A 23,300-nucleotide genomic window follows, 5' to 3' on the forward strand; every position below is an offset into this window, starting at 1 on the left:
CCCATTTTACAGATGAGGCACAGAGAAGGTAAGTGACTTACTCAAGGTCATACAGCAGACAAGTCGTGACCCGGATTAGAACCCACCACCTCTGACTCCCAAGCCCATGCCCTTGTCACTAGGCCATGCTGTTCCATCTACCCTTCACCTTTTTCTGCTGGGGCAGTTCCCCCTTAGCTGGTCCACCTCCTCCAGGAGGCCTTCCCAGACTGAGCCCCCTCCTTCCTCTCCCCCTCCTCCCCCTCTCCATCCCCTCCACCTTACCTCCTTCCCTTCCTCACAGCACCTGTATATATGTGTATATGTTTGCACATATTTATTACTCTATTTATTTTACTTGTACGTATCTATTCTATTTATTTTATTTTATTAGTATGTTTGGTTTTGTTCTCTGTCTCCCCCTTTTAGACTGTGAGCCCACTGTTGGGTAGGGACCGTCTCTATATGTTGCCAACTTGTACTTCCCAACCACTTAGTACGGTGCTCTGCACACAGTAAGTGCTCAATAAATACGATTGATTGATTGATTGATTGATTTTCTACCCAAAAAGCTACAGGAGGCCAAGTTAATAGGAACCATCGCCTCATGAAGTGGGGTTCTGTGCTTACCAAGTAAGATGTATCAGGTACCTCCCAGCCCCACTTCCCTTACATACATTTCTTTATTTATATTATTTTTATTAATATTTTATTATTATTATTTTATTATATTATTTATTTTCTTTATTTCTTTATTTCTTCATTTCTTCATTTCTTCATTTCTTTATTTATATTAATGTCCGTCTCCCCCTCTCGATTGGAAGCTCACTGTGGGCAGGCAGTGTGTCCGTTTATTGATATTGTACTCTCCCAAGCGCTTAGTGACATGCTCTCCACATAATAATTTGTCCATATTTATTCTATTTATTTTATTTTGTTAAGATGTTTTGTTTTGTTGTCTGTCTCCCCCTTCTAGGCTGTGAGCCCGCTGTTGGGTAGGGACCGTCTCTATATGTTGCCAACTTGTACATCCCAAGCGCTTAGTGCACACAGTAAGCGCTCAATAAATACAATTGAATGAATGAATGAATGAACGAATGAATGAATGTACCTAGAATACCGGTTGGACCGAAATAGAATCACCAGAGTCTCGTGGAAAGACCACTGGCCTGTGAGTCAGGCAACCTGGGTTCTAATCCTGGTCCCAGTGCTTCCTTGCTGTGTGCCCTTGTGGAAGTCATTTAACTTCTCTGTGTCTCAGTCTCCTCTTCTGTAAAATGGGGATGAAACACCCGTTCTCCCTCCTTAGACCGTCAGCCCCATGTGGGACAGGGAGTTTGTCTTTTCCAAATACACTTTATCCACTCCACTGTTTAGCACCGCGCTTGCCACATAGTAAACATTTAACAAATTCCACTATTACTGTCATTTTTATTATTAAGAAGCAGCGTGGCTCAGTGGAAGGAGCACGGGCTTTGGAGTCGGAGGTCATGGGTTCAAATCCAGGCTGCGCCAACTATCCGCTGTGTGACTTTGGGCAAGTCACTTAACTTCTCTGTGCCTCAGTTACTTCATCTGTAAAATGGGGCTTGAAACTGTGAGCCCCCCGTGGCACAGCCTGATCACCTTGTAACCTCCCCAGTGCTTAGAACAGTGCTTTGCACATAGTAAGCGCTTAATAAATACCATTATTACTATTTTGGCTAATCATATAGATACTAGACTGTGAGCCCACTGTTGGGTAGGGACCATCTCTGTATGTTGCCAACTTGTACTTCCCAAGCGCTTAGTACAGTGCTCTGCTCGCAGTAAGCGCTCAATAAATACGATCGAATGAATGAATGCATACTGTTTTTCCTGGCTTACTTGAGATTATATAGGCAAGATGCCCTTTTGCCTGCGTTAGGATCCACAGGGGAATGTGGATTCTCCCTTAACTGAATTCCGGGCTGCTCCACTGTATACCCGTAAAGTATAATCCATCCCAGCCGTCCTGTGTTTATAAGGAGCAAAAGAAGGAAAAGACCTAGAAATTCCTGTCTAGAATTCCATTAATAAATCTATACGGGCCTTAATTGAGCTGTATCCACAAACAGATTTAATTCAGAAACACACACACTAAGATTTACACCAGGAAAACTCCAAAATAGGGCATCTCCTGCCTTCCTATCAGCATAATTAAGGGATAGTCAGCTCTGAAGAGGTTCTTAACTTTCCCGGCATCAGGAGGAAAAGAGAGAAAAGGGAGCTCAAACCTTCTATGTTTATAAAGACCTTGCAGGGCCTTGACTTTCTCTAATACACCACTCCCTACCCTCAAAAGCACCATCCCACCCCAAGAGGTTGGGAGTCACGCCCCTTTGCTTCCCGAAAACTTCTCCTTTTATTCCGTACAGCTCCCTGGTTGCCTTTCCCCAGAACCCTTGGGATGAACGAAGACTGACCGTAACGCTGCAGCCCCAACATCCTGTGTTGATATATAAGAACTTGGCACGGGTTAAAAAAAAATCTGGAACCCCGTGCGGCTCAGTTCAGCTCCTACTAAACTAAAAATGTGGGCTTGAATTTTGCATGATGTCCATCCAGGCTTAATAATAACGATGGCATTCGTTAAGCGCTTACTGTGTGCCCGGCACTGTTTTAATCTCACTTCTGGAGGGGAAATGGGAAATTGAGGGGCCACTCATGTAGGTTTCTGCTAGCCCAGTGACTCCTGGGGCCTGAGTGCGAGTGCCACGAATGCCTACCCGTGAAAGGGGTCCATGATGCTGTGTGCTCTCCCTGTGTCTAGCCTCTCCCCTCTTCTGTTTACACTGTACTCAGCAGGTCAGAGAGGCAGCGTGGCTCAGTGGAAAGAGCCCCGGCTTGGGAGTCAGAGGTCATGGGTTCTAATATATATATAGATAGATAGATAGATAGATATGTGTGTGTGTGTGTGTGTATACATATATATCTAAATGTATATATGTATATATATACATATACGCATATATATGTATATGTATATATATGCATATATACACACATATATCTATATATATGTGTGTATATGTATATATCATCATCATCAATCGTATTTATTGAGCGCTTACTATGTGCAGAGCACTGTACTAAGCGCTTGGGAAGTACAAATTGGCAACGTATAGAGACAGTCCCTACCCAACAGTGGGCTCACAGTCTAAAAGATAATAATGATGGCGTTTATTAAGCGCTTACTATGTGCCAAGCACCGTTCTAATCAGGTTGCCCCACGGGGGGCTCACAGTCTTCATCCCCATTTTACAGATGAGGTAACTGAGGCACGGAGAAGTGAAGTGACTCGCCCAAAGTCACCCAGCTGACAGTCGGCGGAGGCGGGATTTGAACCCAGGACCTCCGAGTCCCTGCCAGTGAGCCCTGCCGCTTCTGTACGCAAGGCTGCTCGTATATATACATACATATATATATGTATATATGAGTGTATATGTATATATATCTATATGTATATATGTATATATACATACATATATATCCATATATGTGTGTATATGTATATATACATATATATATCTATATGTATATATGTATATATACATATATATGTGTGTATATGTATGTGTATGTGTATATATGCACACATATGTATGTATATATGTGTGTATATATGCGTGTATATGTATAGATATATACATATATGTGCATATATACATATATGCAGTATATATATACTGTATATATGTTTGTACATATTTATTGCTCTATTTATTTATTTATTTTACTTGTACCTATCCTATTTTATTTTGTTAGTATGTTTGCTATTGTTCTCTGTCTCCCCCTTCTAGACTGTGAGCCCACTGTTGGGTAGGGACCGTCTCTATATGTTGCCAGCTTGTACTTCCCAAGCGCTTAGTCCAGTGCTCTTCCCACAGTAAGCGCTCAATCAATACGATTGATTGATTGATTGATTCTAATCCCGGCTCCGCCACTCGTCAGCTGTGTGACTTTGGGCAAGTCGCTTACCTTCTGTGGGCCTCAGTTGCCTCATCTGTCAAACGGGGATTAAGACCGTGAGCCCCACGTGGGACAGCCTGAGTACCATGTATCTACCCCAGGGCTTAAAACAGTGCTTGACACATAGCGCTTAACAAATGCCGTCATTATTATTATTATTATTATTATTATTATTATCATTGTCTTTCCAAAACATGTTTCAGTATACGTTCCCACTCTTCAGAAACCTCCGGTGGCTATTCTGATCTCCGCATCTAGCAGAAATTCTTTTCCATTGACTTAAGGATTCTCCACCAGCTTTCTCCTTAGGCTTGCCAGATTGCTTTCTTTGTTCCTGGCCGGTGAACTTCCTCATGGTGCCTTACTTAATGATTCTCCTCCCTCCATCCCCTTGCTCTCCCCCCTCTCCCTGCCCAGAGCTCCCTTTTCTTCAAATCCACCAAACCCCAGCTGTTCCCATCTTCAGAATCTCCTGAAATCAGAAGTCAGAAATCAGAAACATAAGCCGGTTAATTTCCGCCACCCCAAGTCAGCTCCCCCTTAACATTTACGTGTGGGTTGATTTACATACTCTACTTATTTATTCATCTTTCTTTGGTCATGTTCATACCACCGGTAATGTTGTTTTTCCTCCTGCTCCTGATATTTGTGAAAAATTTGTGATCGCCCAGTTCTCGTGTTCTCTTGCTGTCATGGTGACATTTATTGAGGACCCACTGAGTGCTTTATACCTCCGCCATTAACAGGTGGGGTTTACTACAGGGGAAAAATATCAATCAATCAATCGTATTTATTGAGCGCTTACTGTGTGCAGAGCACTGTACTAAGCGCTTGGGAAGTACAAGTTGGCAACATATACAGTCCCTACCCAACAGTGGGCTCACAGTCTTGAGGTACAGTAAAATGTATGTTCATCCCTCATTAAATCAGAGTGCTCTATAAGTTACAAAGGCAAGAAAAATATATTTTGCTTCTATTTTTCCCTCCCAGGCTCTAAATAGAATACTCTGTACACAGCAGGTGTTCAATAAATGCCAATAATTGATGGATCCCCACCTTTATTATGTATTTCTGAGGTACTTCTGTGCACCAAGCACTATGCTAAGCACTGGATAGATACAAGATAATCTGGTCAGGCATAGTTCCTGTCCCACATGGGGCTCACAGTCTAAGTAGGAAGGAGTAGGATTTAGTCTCCATTTTACCAACGAGAACACTGAGGCTCAGAGAAGTTAAGGTACTTGCCCAAGATCACACAGCAGACAAGCAGGGAAGCCGGGATTCATTCATTAATTCGTTCAATCGTATTTATTGAGCGCTTACTGTGTGCAGAGCACTGTACTAAGTGCATGGGACAATGCCAGACAACAGCAGGCACATTCCCTGCCCACAGCAAGCTTACAGTTGGGAGAAGAGAAGACTTCCAAGCCTGAGCTCTTTCCACTAGGCCATTCTTTCCACTTGGTGAGAAACGCAAAATAGGAAAGGCAATCCACCCCTTTTTGGATCGTCACTTCATGTATTTTTTTTATAGCCTTTGTTAAGCACTTACTATGTGCCAGGCACTGTACTAAGAGCCGGGGAAGATACAAGCTAATCAGGATTGTTAGAAGGCCTACTGTTTTACCCTTAGAATCATTCTGTGTACATAAAAAGTTTCAATCTTTCAATCTACTATTACCTGGCTAAATTAACCAGGTAATGTGTGTCAAATAATGACAATGAGCATTTAATTTGAACAGGGAGCTAAACTAACAGTAATTCAACATTTCTTGCCTTAGAGATTGATCTCTTAAAACATTTGCTCTGTATAATTTAGGAATTATTCTAGGAAGTTTTCAACATTTCTTGCCTTAGAGATTGATCTCTGAAAACATTTGCTCTGTATAATTTAAGAATTATTCTAGGAAGTTTAACCCTGACAGTTTCAACCCTGTGAAAACCTTGCCTTTATCAGCTTCATGACAGGATTTTACTGGCTCTTTATACTCCTGACAAGAAATTTACAAACACAGGAGCTTGAATGCTGATTGAACTTGTTTTAAAATTGACTTCTACTGTATTTAAAAAGTGTATATTTTTTCACCCGAAGCTAAGAGCAGACATCCCGGTTTCTCACGTGTCAATGTGGTGTCGGTTGTGCCCTGAAGTCCCCCACACCCAAATCTGCCTCACTTGTATGTGGGGCTGAAATGAAGGCAGAATAATCCCCTATTCTCCCCTTTTCTAGCATCCTCTCCTGGGGTCAGGGTGAATGGGGAGGAAAAGAGGAAATGTGCCTGGGAGCGCTCAATAAATACCAAATGATCAGTCATTGGTATTTATTTAGCACTTACTCTGTGCAGAGCACTGTATTAAGCCCTTGGGAGAGTATTAAGGCCCCCCCCCATCTCCCCCTCCTTACCTCCTTCCCCTCCCCACAGAACCTGTATATATGTTTGTACATATTTCTTTATTACTCTATTTATTTTATTTACACATATTTACTATTCTATTTATTTTATTTTGTTAATATGCCTTGTTTTGTTGTCTGTCTCCCCCTTCTAGACTGTGAGCCCGCTGATGGGTAAGGACCATCTCTATCTGTTGCCAACTTGTACTTCCCAAGCACTTAGTACAGTGCTCTGCACACAGTAAGCGCTCACTAAATACGATTGAATGAATGAATGAATGAATGAATGAATGAATGAATGGTGGCCCTGTATCCCTGTCATCCTGGTCTTTGACCATGGGCTGAGGGATGCACTTTCCTCCAAGCTAAGGGAGGGGAAAGGGGGAAAGATTTCTATACGATCCCTAGAGCCAGCTTCAAGAGGGAGACTATTTATCTGAATCCGAAATGATCCCTTTATTTGTTTGGGGTCCTCATCCGAAAGCCAGGGGTGCTTCCGTCCTTGTCCTGTCTTATGTGGTCAAGTCGTCTCTGACCCATCATCATCATCATCATCAATCGTATTTATTGAGCGCTTACTATGTGCAGAGCACTGTACTAAGCGCTTGGGAAGTACAAATTGGCAACATATAGAGACAGTCCCTACCCAACAGTGGGCTCACAGTCAAAAAGAATGGACACATCTCTCCCAGAATGTCCCGCCTCCATCTACAATCATTCCGGTAGTGTATCCGTGGAGTTTTCTCGGTAAAAATCTGCAAATGGTGTACCGTTGCCTTCTTCCGCACGGTAAACTCGAGTCTCTGCCTTCGACTCTCTCCCAGGCCGCTGCCGCCCAGCCCAGGTGAGTCTTAATTTGTAGCAGATTGCCGTCCACTCACTAGCCACCGCCCCAGCTAGGAATCAATCAGTCAATCAGTCGTATTTATCGAGCGCTTACTGTGTGCAGAGCACTGGACTAAGCGCTTGGGAAGTGCAAGTTGGCAACATATAGAGACAGCCCCTACCCAACAGTGTGGGCTCACAGTCTAGAAGGGGGAGACAGACAACAAAACCAAACATATTAACAAAATAAAATAAGTGGAATAGATATGTACAAGTAAAATAAATAAATAAATACGTACAAACATATATACAGGTACAAAAGAAAATCAAGTTCGTTCAGACTCCTACAGCTGAAAGGGACACCAAAATCAGTCAGACTTGTTGCCTCCAAGAACTGCAAATAAATCTCTTTAAAATAGACGGCTAAACGCAGCCGAATGGAATGGGTAGGCCTCCGCTTGACTCTCCCTCCCGTAGCAGAGGCTGGTGGAGGACTGGAAACTCTCCAGGTGCGATCCCGAGAAGGGCGCTTCCGTCCCACTGGGTGAAATATTGGGATCTCTGCGGCAGTTTCCTCTCCCCATTTGGTTCTGGGGGCTGCAGTTGGGCTTTAAACCCTTGTAGACACTACTGGGAGGTGACTCCAGGGCTCTTTGACTGCCCCGTGATCCTTCGGAAAGCCTAGCGATTTCCATCTCACCTTTATCTAACCACCTCCCTGGGTGAACAGTGTTCCTAAATGGGATTCCCGAAAGCCACTTGTCTGCCGAGTGACCTCGGTCGAGTCACTTCACTTCCCTGCGTGGCTCAGTGGGAAAGAGCAGGGGCTTTGGAGTCAGAGGTCATGGGTTCAGATCCCGGCTCCACCAATTATCAGGTGCATGACTTTGGGCAAGTCACTTGACTTCTCTGTCATCTGTAAAATGGGGATGAAGATTGTGAGCCCCCCCCGCGGGACAACCTGATCACCTTGTAGCCTCCCCAGCGCTTAGAACAGTGCTTTGCACACAGTAAGCGCTTAATAAATGCCATCATTCATTCATTCATTCATTCTCTGGGCCTCAGTTCCCTCATTTGCAAAGTGGCGATTCAGGACCTCAGAAAAGCAGCGTGGCTCAGCGGAAAGAGCGCGGGCTTGGGAGTTCTCGGAGGTCGTGGGTTCTAATCCTGGCTCCCCCACATGTCTGCTGTGTGACCTTGGGCAAGTCACTTAACTTCTCTGAGCCTCCGTTACCTCATCTGTAAAATGGGGATTAAGACCGTGAGCCCTACGTGGGACAGTCTTCTAGACTGTGAGCCCACTGTCGGGTAGGGACTGTCTCTATGTGTTGCCCACTTGTACTTCCCAAGCGCTTAGTACAGCGCTGTGCACACAGTAAGCGCTCAATAAATACGATTGATGATGATGATGACAACGTGATCACCTTGTATCTTCCCCATCGGTTAGAACAGTGCTTCGCACATAGTAAGCACTGAACAGATGCCATCATCATTATTATTATCTTTTCTCTCTCCTACTCCGAGTCCCACGTGTGGGACCTGATGATCCCCCCTGCTTAATACAGTGCTTGGCATATAGTAAGCACTTAATAAATACCACAGTTATCGTTATTATTACTCTAACGTTCAAAGCGTCGCCAGAAAAGGCTTTGCCTTTAGGCCACCAAGCAGTTGGGCCACTTTTCTTCGGCCAAAGCCAGTCCCCTTCTGTTCTTTCTCGCCATTTCACAGGAGATATTTCATTTCATTTCGTCGTTAGTATGTTTGGTTTTGTCTCCCCCTTTTAGACTGTGAGCCCACTGTTGGGTAGGGACTGTCTCTATATGTTGCCAATTTGTACTTCCCAAGCGCTTAGTACAATGCTCTGCACACAGTAAGCGCTCAATAAATACAATTGATGATGATGATAATGGTGATCGTCAGTAGATCATGAACTCCACTGGTTTTTCCACTTGAAGGATGGGCTAACCGGAGCTCACTTTATTCTCTGGCGATTGTCTGTTAAAAGTGTGTTAATGAACCTTGTGCTTACCATTTAGTGAGGTCTTCTTGGGTCATTAGCAGTTTCCAGGGCTGTCCTGTGAGGAGCGATAGTTTATAGTCATAATTTATAGTCATATAGTCATAATTTATAGTCATAAATTCAAGAGCTTGGCAGAAAAATGCCAAATTTTGCATTCTGTTAGGTAGGACTGAACTTGTGGAACTTAAGCCTTGAAGCAGTTTTACCTTTTTTAATTGACTTCTGTCATTTTCTTAGCTAGTCAACCTCATCGCATTATTGAGGGCATTCATCACATGTCAGTTCAATTTACTTTGTCACCTTTTTAATGTACAAGACTAACTTCTGGAAAGGTACTAAGCAGTACTTTGCCAACTATAATGATCCAAAATGCAAGTTGTAGGATTTCTTTCGCCACTGAATGCCTGAATGGCAACTTTTGTGTCGGGGTGGCCATTGCTTCATTGTTGGTTTCTCTGAGCTAGTTGCATTCTAGAATCGCACTGTTGGCAATCTTGTCCTGCCATTTGAATTGTGAGTGTTGGTAAAACTGGGGAACCAGCTCAGAAAGTTGAAAATATCTTCTGGGCGAGAACCAAGTCCCACAGCCATAGAAAATATTGGGCTTTTATAATCAAACAATGGTATTTGTTGAGTGGTTTCTGCGTGCAGAGCACTGTACCGAGTACAATGCAGCGGAGCGGGTAGGCTTGTTCTCTGCCACAGTGTGCCCTGAATGGGGTCACCAAACTGTCACTTTCCCAGCAGTCACACCTATTTAGAGCGTGTTCTGTAGATTTCATATTTTTCTCCTTTTACCTGTAGCTGCATCCACCTAGGTAGCATTCAATTTTGAGTTGTCCATGAAAACCAGCGATTGTATCTAGGGCATCCTGCATATAGACTAGTAAATAACGAGCTATGAAAGTAAACGTAACTTTGACTGCAAAGTGAACGTGAAAACCGCGGTGCTTAGTGGCTAGAGCACGGGCCTGGGAATCATAAGGACCTGGGTTCTAATCCCAGCTCTGCTCCATATCTGCTGTGTGACCTTCAATCAATCAATCAATCAATCGTATTTATTGAGCGCTTACTATGTGCAGAGCACTGTACTAAGCGCTTGGGAAGTACAAATTGGCAACACATAGAGACAGTCCCTACCCAACAGTGGGCTCACAGTCTAAAAAGTGACCTTGGGCAAGTCACTTCGCTTCTCTGTGCCTCAGTTCCCTCATCTGTAAAATGGGGCTTAAAACTGTGAGCCCCAGGTGGGACATGGACTGTGTCCAGTCTGATTAGTTTGTACCTGCACCCTTGCTTAGTACAGTGATGATGATGATGATATCTATTAAGCGCTTACTATCATCATCATCATCATCAATCGTATTTATTGAGCGCTTACTATGTGCAGAGCACTGTACTAAGCGCTTGGGAAGTACAAATTGGCAACATATAGAGACAGTCCCTACCCAACAGTGGGCTCACAGTCTAAAAGACTTATGTGCAAAGCACTGTTCTAAGCGCTGCTTGGCACATCATAAGCACTTGGAAAATACCATTTTTAAAAATGGTAAAAGGGAAAGCAGATGGGCAGGCGTTGAATGGGGGGAGCTGGTGGTTGGGGGGGAAGCTGCTACATTTAGGGGAGCTGCTCCAGCCCCCGAGAATGCTGGCCGTCCCAAAGATTTCCTTCCCCATTCCCATTTGGCGTCCCCTGTCATTCCTTCATTCAGTCGTATTTATTGAGCGCTTACTGTGTGCAGAGCACTGTACTAAGCGCTTGATGGCCGTCCTGTCATCGCTACCAGATGTTGCAAACTCTCTCTTCTCGCTCCCCTTCCCCTGGCCTTCAATGACCAAGCAGGCTGGAGTCACCAAAACGGAGGAGACCTGAGGGTTTTCCCCAGCGAAGTTGCCCCAACTATGGTGGAAACTCTCTCCAAGCTGGGACCAGCGGATCGAAACTGTTTAGGAAGCACTTTGCACGTGGCATAGGTGGATAGAGCCCGGGCCTGGGAATCAGAAGGTCAAGGGTTCTAATCTTATCTAATCTAATTAATTAGATTAATTCTAATCTAATCTCGGCTCCGCCACCTGCGTGCTGTGTGACCTTGGGGAAGTCACTTCACTTCTCTGTGCCTCCGTTACCCCATCTGTAAAATGGAGATGGAAACTGTGAGCCCCACTTGGGACAGGGACTGTGTCCAACCCAATTTGCCGGTATCCACCCCAGTGCTTAGTACAGTGCCTGGCACATAGTGAGCGCTTAACAGATACTACAATTATTGTATATTGAGTCAAGTAACCACCTAATCACTGTGCAGTCATTGCTTTCTCCTGCGGAGATGCCAACGTGTTAATCACCGCTTGAGAAGGTGAGAAGTTCCTGCCCAGCTCTGTTTACTCATACTTATCATCATCATCATCAATTGTATTTATTGAGCGCTTGCTATGTGCAGAGCACTGTACTAAGCGCTTGGGAAGTACAAATTGGCAACATATAGAGGCAGTCCCTACCCAACAGTGGGCTCACAGTCTAAAAGGGGGAGACAGAGAATAAAACCAAACATACTAACAAAATAAATGGAATAGATATGTACGAATAAAATGAATAAATAAATAAATAGAGTAATAAATATGTACAAACATATATACATATATACAGGTGCTGTGGGGAAGGGAAGGAGGTAAGATGGGGGGGATGGAGAGGGGGACGAGCCCATTACCAGCCCTGTGAATGGCAGGAAAGACAGAGGCCAATATTAACACCTTCTTAGGTGAAGAGCTCCACATTGAAAGGGGTGGGGGGAAGGCAAAGCATCCACTTTGAAATCATTCATGCCACTATGCCCATAGTGACAGTCATTTTGTGGGAGGCGGTTGGTGCTTTTTTTTTTTTTTAAACTGGTTCCTGGGGGCTTCAGCGTACTCCTGTAAATACCCTCATTTTTCTATACGCTTATCGTCAGTGGGTAGTGCCGAGCTGCCTCTGAAAAGCAGTTTAGAGCTATCTGCATAACTTCTTGTGTGCCGCAAGAGTACAGTCATCAGCATTTCAGTCTGGCACATAGCTGGCGGGAAAGCTGTTATTCTCCTTGAGCAGAGGTTTCATCAAGAATTGGATGCCAAGAGGCAGTCTCAGTAGCTGGCAGGCCCTGTAGTAGTACTAAACGTATTTCGTAAGAGCGTATTTGTGCTAAACACTGGGCTAAATACAGGATAATTCAATCAATCGTCATCATCAGTCGTATTTATTGAGCACTTACTATGTGCAGAGCACTGTACTAAGCTCTTGGACCAGTACAATATAACAGAATTAGCAGTCACTTTCCCTGCCCATAATAAACTTACAGTACAGTACAGTACAGTCCTGTCCTTACTTACAGTAAGGACTTAAGTACCAAACCTTCTTTCACATCCAAAATATGAGACTCCATGATATCCGTAGTCCATACGCATCTACACGATTATTGAGAATTAGCGTGTTTTCTCATTTTTGGCTTGGCTTTCCTCTGTGTTACCACACAACAGATATATACTAAATGCTGTGTTTGTCTTTTGGCTTTTTTTTTTTGAACAGGAGAAAGGGGATATTTGTCTGAAATACTGGATCGGGTTTTTTGTGGTAGAGGAAGCATGTTAAACATAAAGGGGTCATTTTTCATCACGCGGTTTTATGTGCCACTACCAGTCATCACATCGTCAGAAAGATTTTACGTTGAGGGCAAGGTGAGAAAGATGTTGACCAGAGCGTCACTTGTTAAATGAGACCAAAGTATTATTGACGTCTTTGCGGTTGCAAGGTGATTCTCTGTTTCATTCAGTCGTATTTATTGAGCGCTTACTGTGTGCAGAGCACTGTACTAAGCGCTTGGGAAGTACAAGTTGGCAACATATAGAGACGGTCCCTACGCAACAGTGGGCTCTATTTGTGTCTTCCCTGCCTAATCTGAACAGGGAATGTAGCTACGAGCCGAGAGATGGAAATACAATTGCAGAATAGAAGCAAAGTAAGTGTAGAGATGGCGTTTTGGGTTAGAAGCCTTGACTAAATGCCTCATCCCGGAAGGCTGGTCTGGAAAGGAGGTCATTTCCTTCTTGGATCCATAGAATAGAAAAGTAAAGATAATTAGGATTGTTTTATCTTTGTTTATAGTTTCTTGCTATCATTTTTTTAGGGAATTACTAAACAACTCGCAAATTTTTACTCATACAACAGAAGTGAATTATTGTCCTGCAAGCATCCCTGAATCAATAATATTTTGCCTTTTTTTATATCAGAGTAGGGCTTCCAGCCTTCAACAGGAATGTAACTACTGAACCTATGAACAATGGGCAGCATCAGAAAAGCTCCATATGGGTGCACTTTAGATCCTTTGAATACAACAAAAGTTTAGTGACCTAGAAATGAATCAATAAAAAGCTATTCTGTGGGTGACAAATTGAGGAACTGAAGGATTCTTACAGATGCGTTGACTTTAACAATCCAAGATACATTGTTTGTAAAGGCTTTCCGCAGACTCCTTTAATCCTGCCAGTACTGTAGCAGGCCGTGAGATGATTTGTATTTAGATTGCTCTCTGACAGTTTGGTTTTCTGATATGGCAGGATTCTGAAAGTAGCCCCCCAAAAAGCTTGTAACAGCATGAAATGCAGTGACACTAGACAGTGTCATGTGTCATCGTCGTGATTTTCAGCACCATTCTAGTTTGGCCGAGTTTTTGCTCAAAATTGAATGGGATGATACCGGTTAAATTTAGAAATGGGCATGAAGGCCAACAGGCATGAAATAGTTTGGATGGCTTTATCCAAAGGCCAGGACCTTTTGACATCATCTCTAACAAGATTCATTTTCATTAGTTGTGTAATCTTGGTTTAACATTTGAGGGTTGAGAATTCGGGCATTGGCTCTCTCCCCAGATTAGGGAAGAAAGCTATCTCTTTTCTTAGTTCCATTTATAATGAGCTTTTTCTGTTGTTGTAGCCCCAAGAATGTGGTTCAAAATCTTTTTTTTTGTAGTACTTTAGCATCAATTAAATCATTAAGTCTAACTTTAGAATCAATGATGAGCTGATAATTATTCTACAGTGCAAAATAGCCCTTTCCTGTCAGGTAATATCATGTGTTGTTTGTAATTCACATTCGCTTGCAGTTTTGTTTTCTTTCTCCCTACTTTAAAATCGGTCACCCAGTTAGCTGCCGCCACCTGCATCCTGGAAACCAAATTCAGAATTTCTGTGCCGTGCCTTATTTTGCATTATTTTCCTAGGAGAGTTATTTTATTGGTGAATCAAGGAGGGGACCCGTAGAAGCTAGTCCAACCCTCTTCCACTCCCTCTTCCACCTAGAAAGAATTGAGCTTCTTTATCTTATTTACCGAGGGGATACCGAGGGGGTTGTTGCCAACTTGTACTTCCCAAGCGCTTAGTACAGTGCTCTGCATACAGTAAGCGCTCAATAAATATGATTGATTGATTGATTGATTGATTGATATGGGCTGGAGAGGGAGATGGAGGCCTTTTATGCCCCAAGCTTAATGCATCTGCTAAAGGCAGCATTACCTGAAGCAGTTGGCCTCGTGGAAAGGGCATGGACCTGGGTTCTAATTCTTGTCCTCCCACTTTTCTGCTATGTGACCTTGGGCGAGTCATTTATTCTCTGTGCCTCAGTTCCCTCATATGCAAAGTGAGGTTCTGATACCTATTCTCCCTCCTATTTAGACTGTGGGCTCTATGCGGGACCTGATTATCTTATATGTACCCCAGCGCTTAGTACAGTACTTGGTACATAGTAAGCACTTAATAAATGCCCCAGTTATTATTATTGAACTTCATATACCAAAGACGCTTTGTGTCACCGTGTGGGTCTGCCATGTGTCTTCTGCTGGATAGCTGAGTTTGTTCCATAGAGAGAAACTTTGGCAGCAAACCACTTGTTCTCTTGCAAAATCAAATTTCAGTTCAGGTGACAGAGGGAACGAAGCCCTGCCCATTCGCCAAATCTCTCCCCAGGCCCAGAAGCTTCCTTCCTAGGCATGAGCCCGGGAAGCAGTCATGGTGTTGAGTCCTTTCCCTGCTTTGAATGATTACCATGGGCTTTTTGAGGACGGGGACCCAAGTTTACTGCGTGAAAGTAATGTGGAAGACAGTGGTATTTTGGTACAAAAATACTTCTGTATTTTTACCAAGACCACTCTGTGGATTCACTACCAGAATGATTGCAGATAGAGGTGGGGCGTCCTGGGAGAGATGTCAAGCGCTTAGTACAGTGCTCTGCACACAGTAAGCACTCAATAAATACGACTGAATGAGTGAATGACTCGACAGCGTAAGACAAGCCCCAGTGGCTCTCTGTTGAGGAGATGTGTACAGTCCTCCTCTGTACTACTATGTAACCCAAAAGCCTTCCCAGTTGTACAGTCTAGTGTAGGGGAAGGGGAATAGATCAAAACAAAGACCATTAGATTGAAAGTCGTTTGTGGGCAGGGAACCCCACTTCTTTGTTTAATACTTTCCCTTAGTACCACACATGGAACTCAGTGGTTGCTCAGTTAATATTATTATTACAGTGTCTAGTGTAGGGGAAGGGGAATAGATCAAAACAAAGACCATTAGATTGAAAGTCGTTTGTGGGCGGAGAACCCCACTTCTTTGTTTAATACTTTCCCTTAGTACCGCACATTGAACTCAGTGGTTGCTCAGTTAATATTATTATTACAGTGTCTAGTGTAGGGGAAGGGGAATAGATCAAAACAAAGACCATTAGATTGAAAGTCGTTTGTGGGCAGAGACCCCACTTCTTTGTTTAATACTTTCCCTTAGTACCACACATTGAACTCAGTGGTTGCTCAGTTAATATTATTATTACAGTGCTGGATTATTAATATTACAGTGTACTAAACACAGCTCTCAATGAATACCATTCGTGGTGATACTAGAAATAATAAGCCTTGGCTAATCTATAAACAGACTCAGAGTACTTTAAAGACAAACGTTGACTCCTTTTTTTTTTGTTAAGCACGTACCGTGTGTCAAGCACTGTTCTAAGCGCTGCCGAGATACTCAGGTTGGTCACAAGCCCCTGTCCCTTATGTGGCTCACAGCCTAAACTGGAGGAAGGAGTATTTAATTCTCATTTTACAGATGCGGTAACTTGAGGCACAGAGAATAATAATAATAATGGCATTTGTTGAGCGCTTACTATATGCCAAGCACTGTTCTAAGCCCTGGGGAGGTTACAAGGTGATCAGGTTGTTCCACGTGGGGCTCACAATCTTAATCCCCATTTTACAGATGAGGTGACTGAGGCCCAGAGAAGTTAAGTGACTTGCCCAAAGTCACACAGCTGTCAAGCGGTGGAGCCGGGATTAGAAACCAGGATCTCTGACTCCCAAGCCTGTGCTCTTTCCACGGAGCCAAGCTGCTTCAGAGAAGTGAAGTGACTTGTCCAAGGTCAAGATACCAACCCATAGCAAGCAATTGGCAGAGTCTGGATTAGAACCCAGCTCCTCTGGCTCTCAAACCCCTGCTGTGTCCACTAGGACATGCTCCTGGTTATGTTGTTGGTCAAGCCAAGGGAGGATGTGGAGAAAGATCGCGTCATTTTTACCTTTTTGCTCTTTTCTGCCAACTGTGCTTTGTTCCTGACTTCAGTCCCAAATCCAGTGTGCATTCCCTTCCCTCCTAGGCAGCTCCTTTCCTCCCCACCTTTAAATCTCTCCCAAAAATCCCCTCCAAAAAACAAAAACCCTCTTCCAGGGGGCATGTGTTGATCATTCCCTACCTCCCTTTTCACGTCATCCCATTAACTACCCTTAGCACTCATATGATTTCTTCTTTATTCAGTTTTGCTTTTTTTAAAATCAGGCATAGCTGTTTTTAAAATTATTCAATTTGTAACTGTCTCTTAACCATTAGAGTCTAAACTCCTCAAATGACTGGATCGGTGTCTTCTAGTTTTGTGCATGCTTCCAGGTGCCTTGGGTCGTTCTCTTCTACACAACACATGCTCACATACTGATAATCAGTGGTATTTATTGAGCACTTATTATGGGCAGAGTACAGTACTAAGCGCTTGGGAAAGTACAATAAAAACAGAATTAGGGGACATCATTAACGAGCTGTTAATGATGAAGGAGTTGCTGAGGTTGCCATGGTGAAGGTTTCCTGGCAATAAGGAGTTGGGGGGGGGGGTTCACAGTGGAGCCAGTGTCATAGCATGACATGCAGGCAGGAAGCCTTGATGTACTGCTCACTAGCATGAATTAGCGGGGTTGCTGAGGTTGAATCTAAGATTAGTCTTGAATTTTCACACTCCCGCTGGGCACAAGTGGTTCCTCTGTAAATATGCTTTTGGTGGAAAACAAGCAAAGAAATGCAGACGAGCTCATTAATGCAGCGTGTGTGCTCTTTTTGCACTTTGTCCACACCTAGAGAAGCAGCATGGCTTTCCACTAGGAAAGAGCTCGGGCTTAGGAGTCAAAGGACGTGGGTTGTAATACCAGCTCTCCACTTGTCTGCTGTGTGACCTTGGGCAAGCCACTTAGCTTCTCTGTGCCTCAGTTCCCTCATCTGGAAAATGGGGTTTAATAATGATGGCGGTTGTGAAGCGCTTACTGTGTGCAAAGGACTGTGAGCCCCACGTGGGGCAACTTGATTACCTTGTATCTATCCCAACACTTAGAACAGTGCTTGGCACCTAGTAAGCACTTAGATACCATAATTATCATTATCATTACCTATTTAAGCACATTATTCCAAAGTTAGAGCCAGTCTTTCTTCGGGTTTTACTCAGTCGTTGGAAATACAGAGCAGCCAGTTATTCCATTTTCTCCCGACTACATCTGCTAGAGTCAATTCCTCAAACCACTTCCATGTTAGTCAACTCATCATTCATTTCCTCCAGTTTTCTTACATCTAGTTATGTGCCCAGCAATGCCTTCCAATTAAGAAATGATCTTCATTCCAAGCACACTAAGAAGGCTTCTTTATAATCTCCAGAGCTCTTCCAAAAGAGCAAGAAGCCTTCTTCGATTGAAACAGACTGCAAGCTTCTTATGGGCAAGCTTCTTAGATATCATTTTTACAACTAAAGCCAAGTGTTTTGTTGGTGCCTTAAGAAAAAGGATCCATTTCAGAGGACAAACTTCCACAGCAATCTGGAAGGTCATTAGGGGCACTCAGAAATACCGTGAGACTCCTGCAAAGTGGAAAAATAAGAGGAGAAGAGGAGGAGGGAGCATATGATGAGCAAATGAGAGATCGGGATACTAATAATAATAATAATGGTATTTTGTTAAACTCTTACGATGTGCCAGGCACTGTACTAAGCACTGGGGCTAATATAAGCAAATTGGGTTGGTCGTAGTCCCTGTCCCACATTCATTCAGTCGTATTTATTGAGCGCTTACTGTGTGCAGAGCACTGTACTCATGGGGCTCAAAGTCTCAAATCCTCATTTTACAGATGAGCTAACTGAGGCACAGAGAAGTAAAGTGACTTGCCCAGGGTCACACAGCAGAGCCGGCATTAGAACCCATGACCCGTGTCTCCCAAGCCCATGTTCTATCCACTACACCCTGCTGCTTCTGGGGTATAGAGGCCGATAGCTGAAGGGAGGGAGACTGAAAAAAGAGAAAGCAGAAGTGACCTGGGTGTCAGAAGACCTGGGTTCTAATCCCGGCTCTGCCCCACATCTGCTCTGTGACCTTGAGCAGGTCACTTATCTACTCTACTCTTATTTTCTCTACTATAGAGGAGCAGCGTGGCTCAGTGGAAAGGGCACGGGCTTTGGAGTCTGAGGTCATGGGTTCAAATCCCTGCTCCGCCACTTGTCAGCTGTGTGACTTTGGGCAACAAACTTCTCTGTGCCTCAGTTACCTCATCTGTAAAGTGGGGATTAAGATTGTGAACCCCCTGTGGGACAACCTGATCACCTTGTAACCTCCCCAGCGCTTAGAACAGTGCTTTGCACATGGTAAGCGCTTAATAAAATGCCATTATTATTATTATTGTTACTCCGAGCCTCACCACATTCGAAAAACATGTGGATTGACGCTTCCTCTCGCAGATTGTGAGCCCCGTGTGGGACAAGGATTGTGGCCAACCCCAGTGCTTAGTACAGAGCCTGGCACATGGTAAAGCACTTAACGCAGTCCATTAAGAAAAGGTGCTTGACTTTGAGGAGCTAAAGGAGACGGAAAGGGTCAGTGACAAGTGGGGCATCTTGGGTTTCTTGCACTCATCTTCACAACCAGATTAACATCAAGGAAATCATCATCATCATCAATCGTATTTATTGAGCGCTCCCTCTTTTAAGTTAGTGCATTTCCACTTCAACCAGGTGCTGGGACATATACATAGTCCTGTGTTTAGGCCACCTTTTATCAAGAGGCACTGCATCTTCATGGGAGGCAGAGACTCCCCCAGAGGGGCAGGTGAATGGGGGTTTTCCATTAATCTACAGTGGTGTTGGTTTCTGGAAGCATTTCTGTTCATCAGTAGTATTTACTGAACACTGACTTTGTGCAGAGCCCTGTACTGAGCGCTTGGCAAAGTCCAAAATCAATCAGTTGTAGTGCACAGAATAAGCGCTTAATAAATATGATCGATTGAATTGTATTTGAGTGTTCGCTTATTCTCTACCAAACACTGAACTAAGTACTTGAGAGGGTACAATAGACTTAGTCGTCACGATCCTTCCTTCCTCTCCCCCTCGTCCCCCTCTCCATCCCCCCATCTTCCCTCCTTCCCTTCCCCACAGCACCTGTATATATGTATATATGTTTGGACATATTTATTACTCTATTTATTTTACTTGTACATATCTGTTCTATTTATTTTATTTTGTTAGTACGTTTGGTTTTGTTCTCTGTCTCCCCCTTTTAGACTGTGAGCCCACTGTTGGGTAAGGACTGTATATGTTGCCAACTTGTACTTCCCAAGCGCTTAGTACAGTGCTCTGCACACAGTAAATCGTTTGCCTCCAGTAACTGAGAACTGTTTTCCTTCACCCATTGCAGGGGAAGTTCTCTCTCATTCAACCCACGTATTCAGTCTATCACTAAATCCTGTCAGTTCAGCCGTGACAAGGTTGCTAAAATCTGTCCTTTCCTCTCCGTCCAGACTGCTCCCGCGTTAATCCAAGCATTTATCCTATGCCACCTTGATTACTGTATCGGCCTCCTTGCTGACCTCCCTGCCTCCTGTCTCTTCCCAATCCATACTCTGCTGCCCAAATTGCAAATTCTCCTTTGTTCTTTTAATTGTTTTCACCCATCTGTGTTAATGAATTTACCTGGGAACTGTAGTGAGGGTTAACGAGTCCTTGGTCGTGGAGAAAATGCTTTTAACAGAGTCCTCCTGAGCTGGCCTTTTCCTTTTCCCTTCCCAAAGCCTTTGTTGGGACGTCATTATCCACATGGCTATTCCTGATGACCTTTCTGCTACCCGCTTTCTGTAACTCCTCAGCTCCACCCTAGCTCTCCCACTCACTAAATTCACTGGATAGAGCCTGGGCCGGCGAGTCAGAAGGCTCTGGGTTCTAATTCTGGCTCTGCCGTTTGCCTGCTGCGTGACCTTGGACAACTTCTCCATATCTCAGGTACCTCATCTGTAAAATGGGGATCAGGCTGTGAGCCCCACGTGGAACACGGATTGAGTCCAACCTGACTGGCTTGTCTCTACCCCAGCACCTTAATACAGTGCCTGACACATAGTAAGTGCTTAGCAAATCACATTTAAAAAGAAACAAACCACTGGCTGGATGTTTGTAGCATGTTGTGCTGGTAACACGGGATATGTCCCCTTTTAGACTGTGAGCCCACTGTTGGGTAGGGACTGTCTCTATATGTTGCCAATTTGTACTTCCCAAGCGCTTAGTACAGTGCCCTGCACACAGTAAGCGCTCAATAAATACGATTGATGATGCTATGTCCAGTTAGTTTTTTAATGAACTTCCAAAAAGCAAGCTAATTCCTGGTATTATCTTAGGAGGACCAGATTGTAAAAGGGAAGATGGGAACTATGGAGTCAGAAATGCGATAAATGGTTGTGTCTTCATAAAAGAGCTCCTTCTCTTCTGTCTTAGGTTTTAAGTCCCAGAAAACAAGAATTGGTTTTAAACTATTGGTATTACAACTTAGTTTATCCCTTTTTTAAGCAATACAAGTTTCAAGGAAAACTGATGAGCAGGTGTAGCTATGGGTGTCTTTTAGGTCTTTTTAGAAATCTTCAGGTAGATCTGAATTTCATTAAAATTGCGTATCTGGAGCAAGGTAAAATGGATTTTTTGAATGTGCCTTTAAGTGGTAGAAGTTGGGATGTGGACAGGAAAATGGGTCATGGAACTTCTTCCTTTAACCATTAGCTCCCAAATAAAAGGAAAGGGAGAGATAACAAAGCACTGGGATAGAGAAAAGATAATCGGTTTGGACACAGTCCCCACCCCACATGTGGCTCACAGTTTATGTCGGAGGAATAGGATTCAATTCCCATTTTACAAATGGGGAAACTGAGGCACCACAAAGTTAAGTGGCTTGCCCAGGGTCACTCGGTAGACTTAGTACAATGCTCTGTGCACTGTAAGTGCTCAAAAAAATGCCATTCATTGATTGTAGCGGCATGGCTTGGATTAGAACTCGGATCCTTTGTCTCTCAGGCCCATGCTTTTCCCACTAAGCCAATCTGCTTCCCAAGATAATTACCAAGGAATTATGAAATAAAAAGCTGGGCTCTACACCAACTACTTCAGCCCTACAAATTACTCCAGGTAGGAAATACGAGTTCAGAGTTAGAATAAGTGTGCTTATCAATCAATCACTCGTATTTATTGAGCGGTTACTGTGTGCAGAGCACTGTACTAAGCGCTTGGGAAGTACAAGATGGCAACATATAGAGACAGTCCCTACCCAACAGTGGGTTCACAGTCTAAAATAAAGAATTAATTGCATTTAATTAATGTTTATAAATAATTAATTACATTTTAAAATAATCATCCCATAGTTCCACTATTATACTTTTTGTGGGGGCTTCTACTCACTATGTCAGTGAATTTAGCTTGGCTTCTAATTTTGTTGCCCCAAAGATAATTGTTTTTTTGAGGGGGAGTGGCTTGGTTTTTTTGTTTTGGAGGGAACTTTGGAAGGAAATACCAGACCAGTATTTGTTTTTACCATAATACTCTTTTATTTTCACAGAAGAAGACAAATACCATATTTACTCCCACTTGCTGTTCAAGTATTTTCTGGCAGAAGGAATAGTCTGTGGACATACTGTGTTGGTTGCCTCTGCTGAAGAAGATCCAGAGCACATTTTAGAGGTACGGGAAAAATCTACCATATGAGATCGTAAATCTTATTAAAATAAAAGTGTATTGGCACATTCACTAGGATGAATCCCTGAAAGTCTTTCATTATGCATTACAGGTGGCCAAATTTGGGATATTTTCTAATTATTTGTAAATGAAATCATCATCATCATCAATTGCATTTATTGAGCGCTTACTATGTGCAGAGCACTGTACTAAGCGCTTGGGAAGTACAAATTGGCAACACATAGAGACAGTCCCTACCCAACAGTGGGCTCACAGTCTAAAAGGGGGAGACAGAGAACAAAACCAAACATACCAACAAAATAAAATAAATAGGATAGATATGTACAAGTAAAATAAATAAATAAATAGAGTAATAAATATGTACAACCATGAAATGAGTATCAACAGTACTTAGAGTGACTACAGCATTCAAAATACTCTTCTAGCTGCTTGAGGAACTTAGAAAACTAACTCAGTCAAAGGGTTTACAGTCTAATTATAAAGTTTTGCTTCCTTAGCATTAAAGACAATTATCTTGTTCCTGATTATGCACTTTAAGAAGAGCAACCACAATGTCCATCTACAATTTAGTCTCATTTTAAATAAAACAAAGCTTGTAAAGTGTTTTCAGCTTCTGGTAAGAACATCTGAATAGTCCATCATCATCAATCGTATTTATTGAGCGCTTAAATAAAACAAAGCTTGTAAAGTGTTTTCAGCTTCTAGTAAGAACATCTGAATAGAAATTTTATCTATGAAGGTAAGTAATGAAAGGAAAATAGTAAAAGTAAAAAAAACTT

The 23,300-nt window shown here is 43.2% G+C and overlaps 1 protein-coding gene across 1 annotated transcript in view; it reads left to right on the plus strand.

Annotated features, from left to right (window-relative positions):
* ELP4 (elongator acetyltransferase complex subunit 4) overlaps nucleotides 1-23,300 on the plus strand; it is a 262,363-nt gene that overhangs the window by 26,505 nt on the left and 212,558 nt on the right. Inside the window, exon 3 of the mRNA XM_038764775.1 lies at nucleotides 22,385-22,506. Coding sequence (XP_038620703.1) covers nucleotides 22,385-22,506 — 122 coding nt within the window. The remainder of the gene's footprint in view (nucleotides 1-22,384; nucleotides 22,507-23,300) is intronic.

This window comes from Tachyglossus aculeatus, chromosome 22 (genome assembly GCF_015852505.1).
Source record: "Tachyglossus aculeatus isolate mTacAcu1 chromosome 22, mTacAcu1.pri, whole genome shotgun sequence".
Taxonomy (NCBI): Eukaryota; Metazoa; Chordata; class Mammalia; order Monotremata; family Tachyglossidae; genus Tachyglossus; species Tachyglossus aculeatus.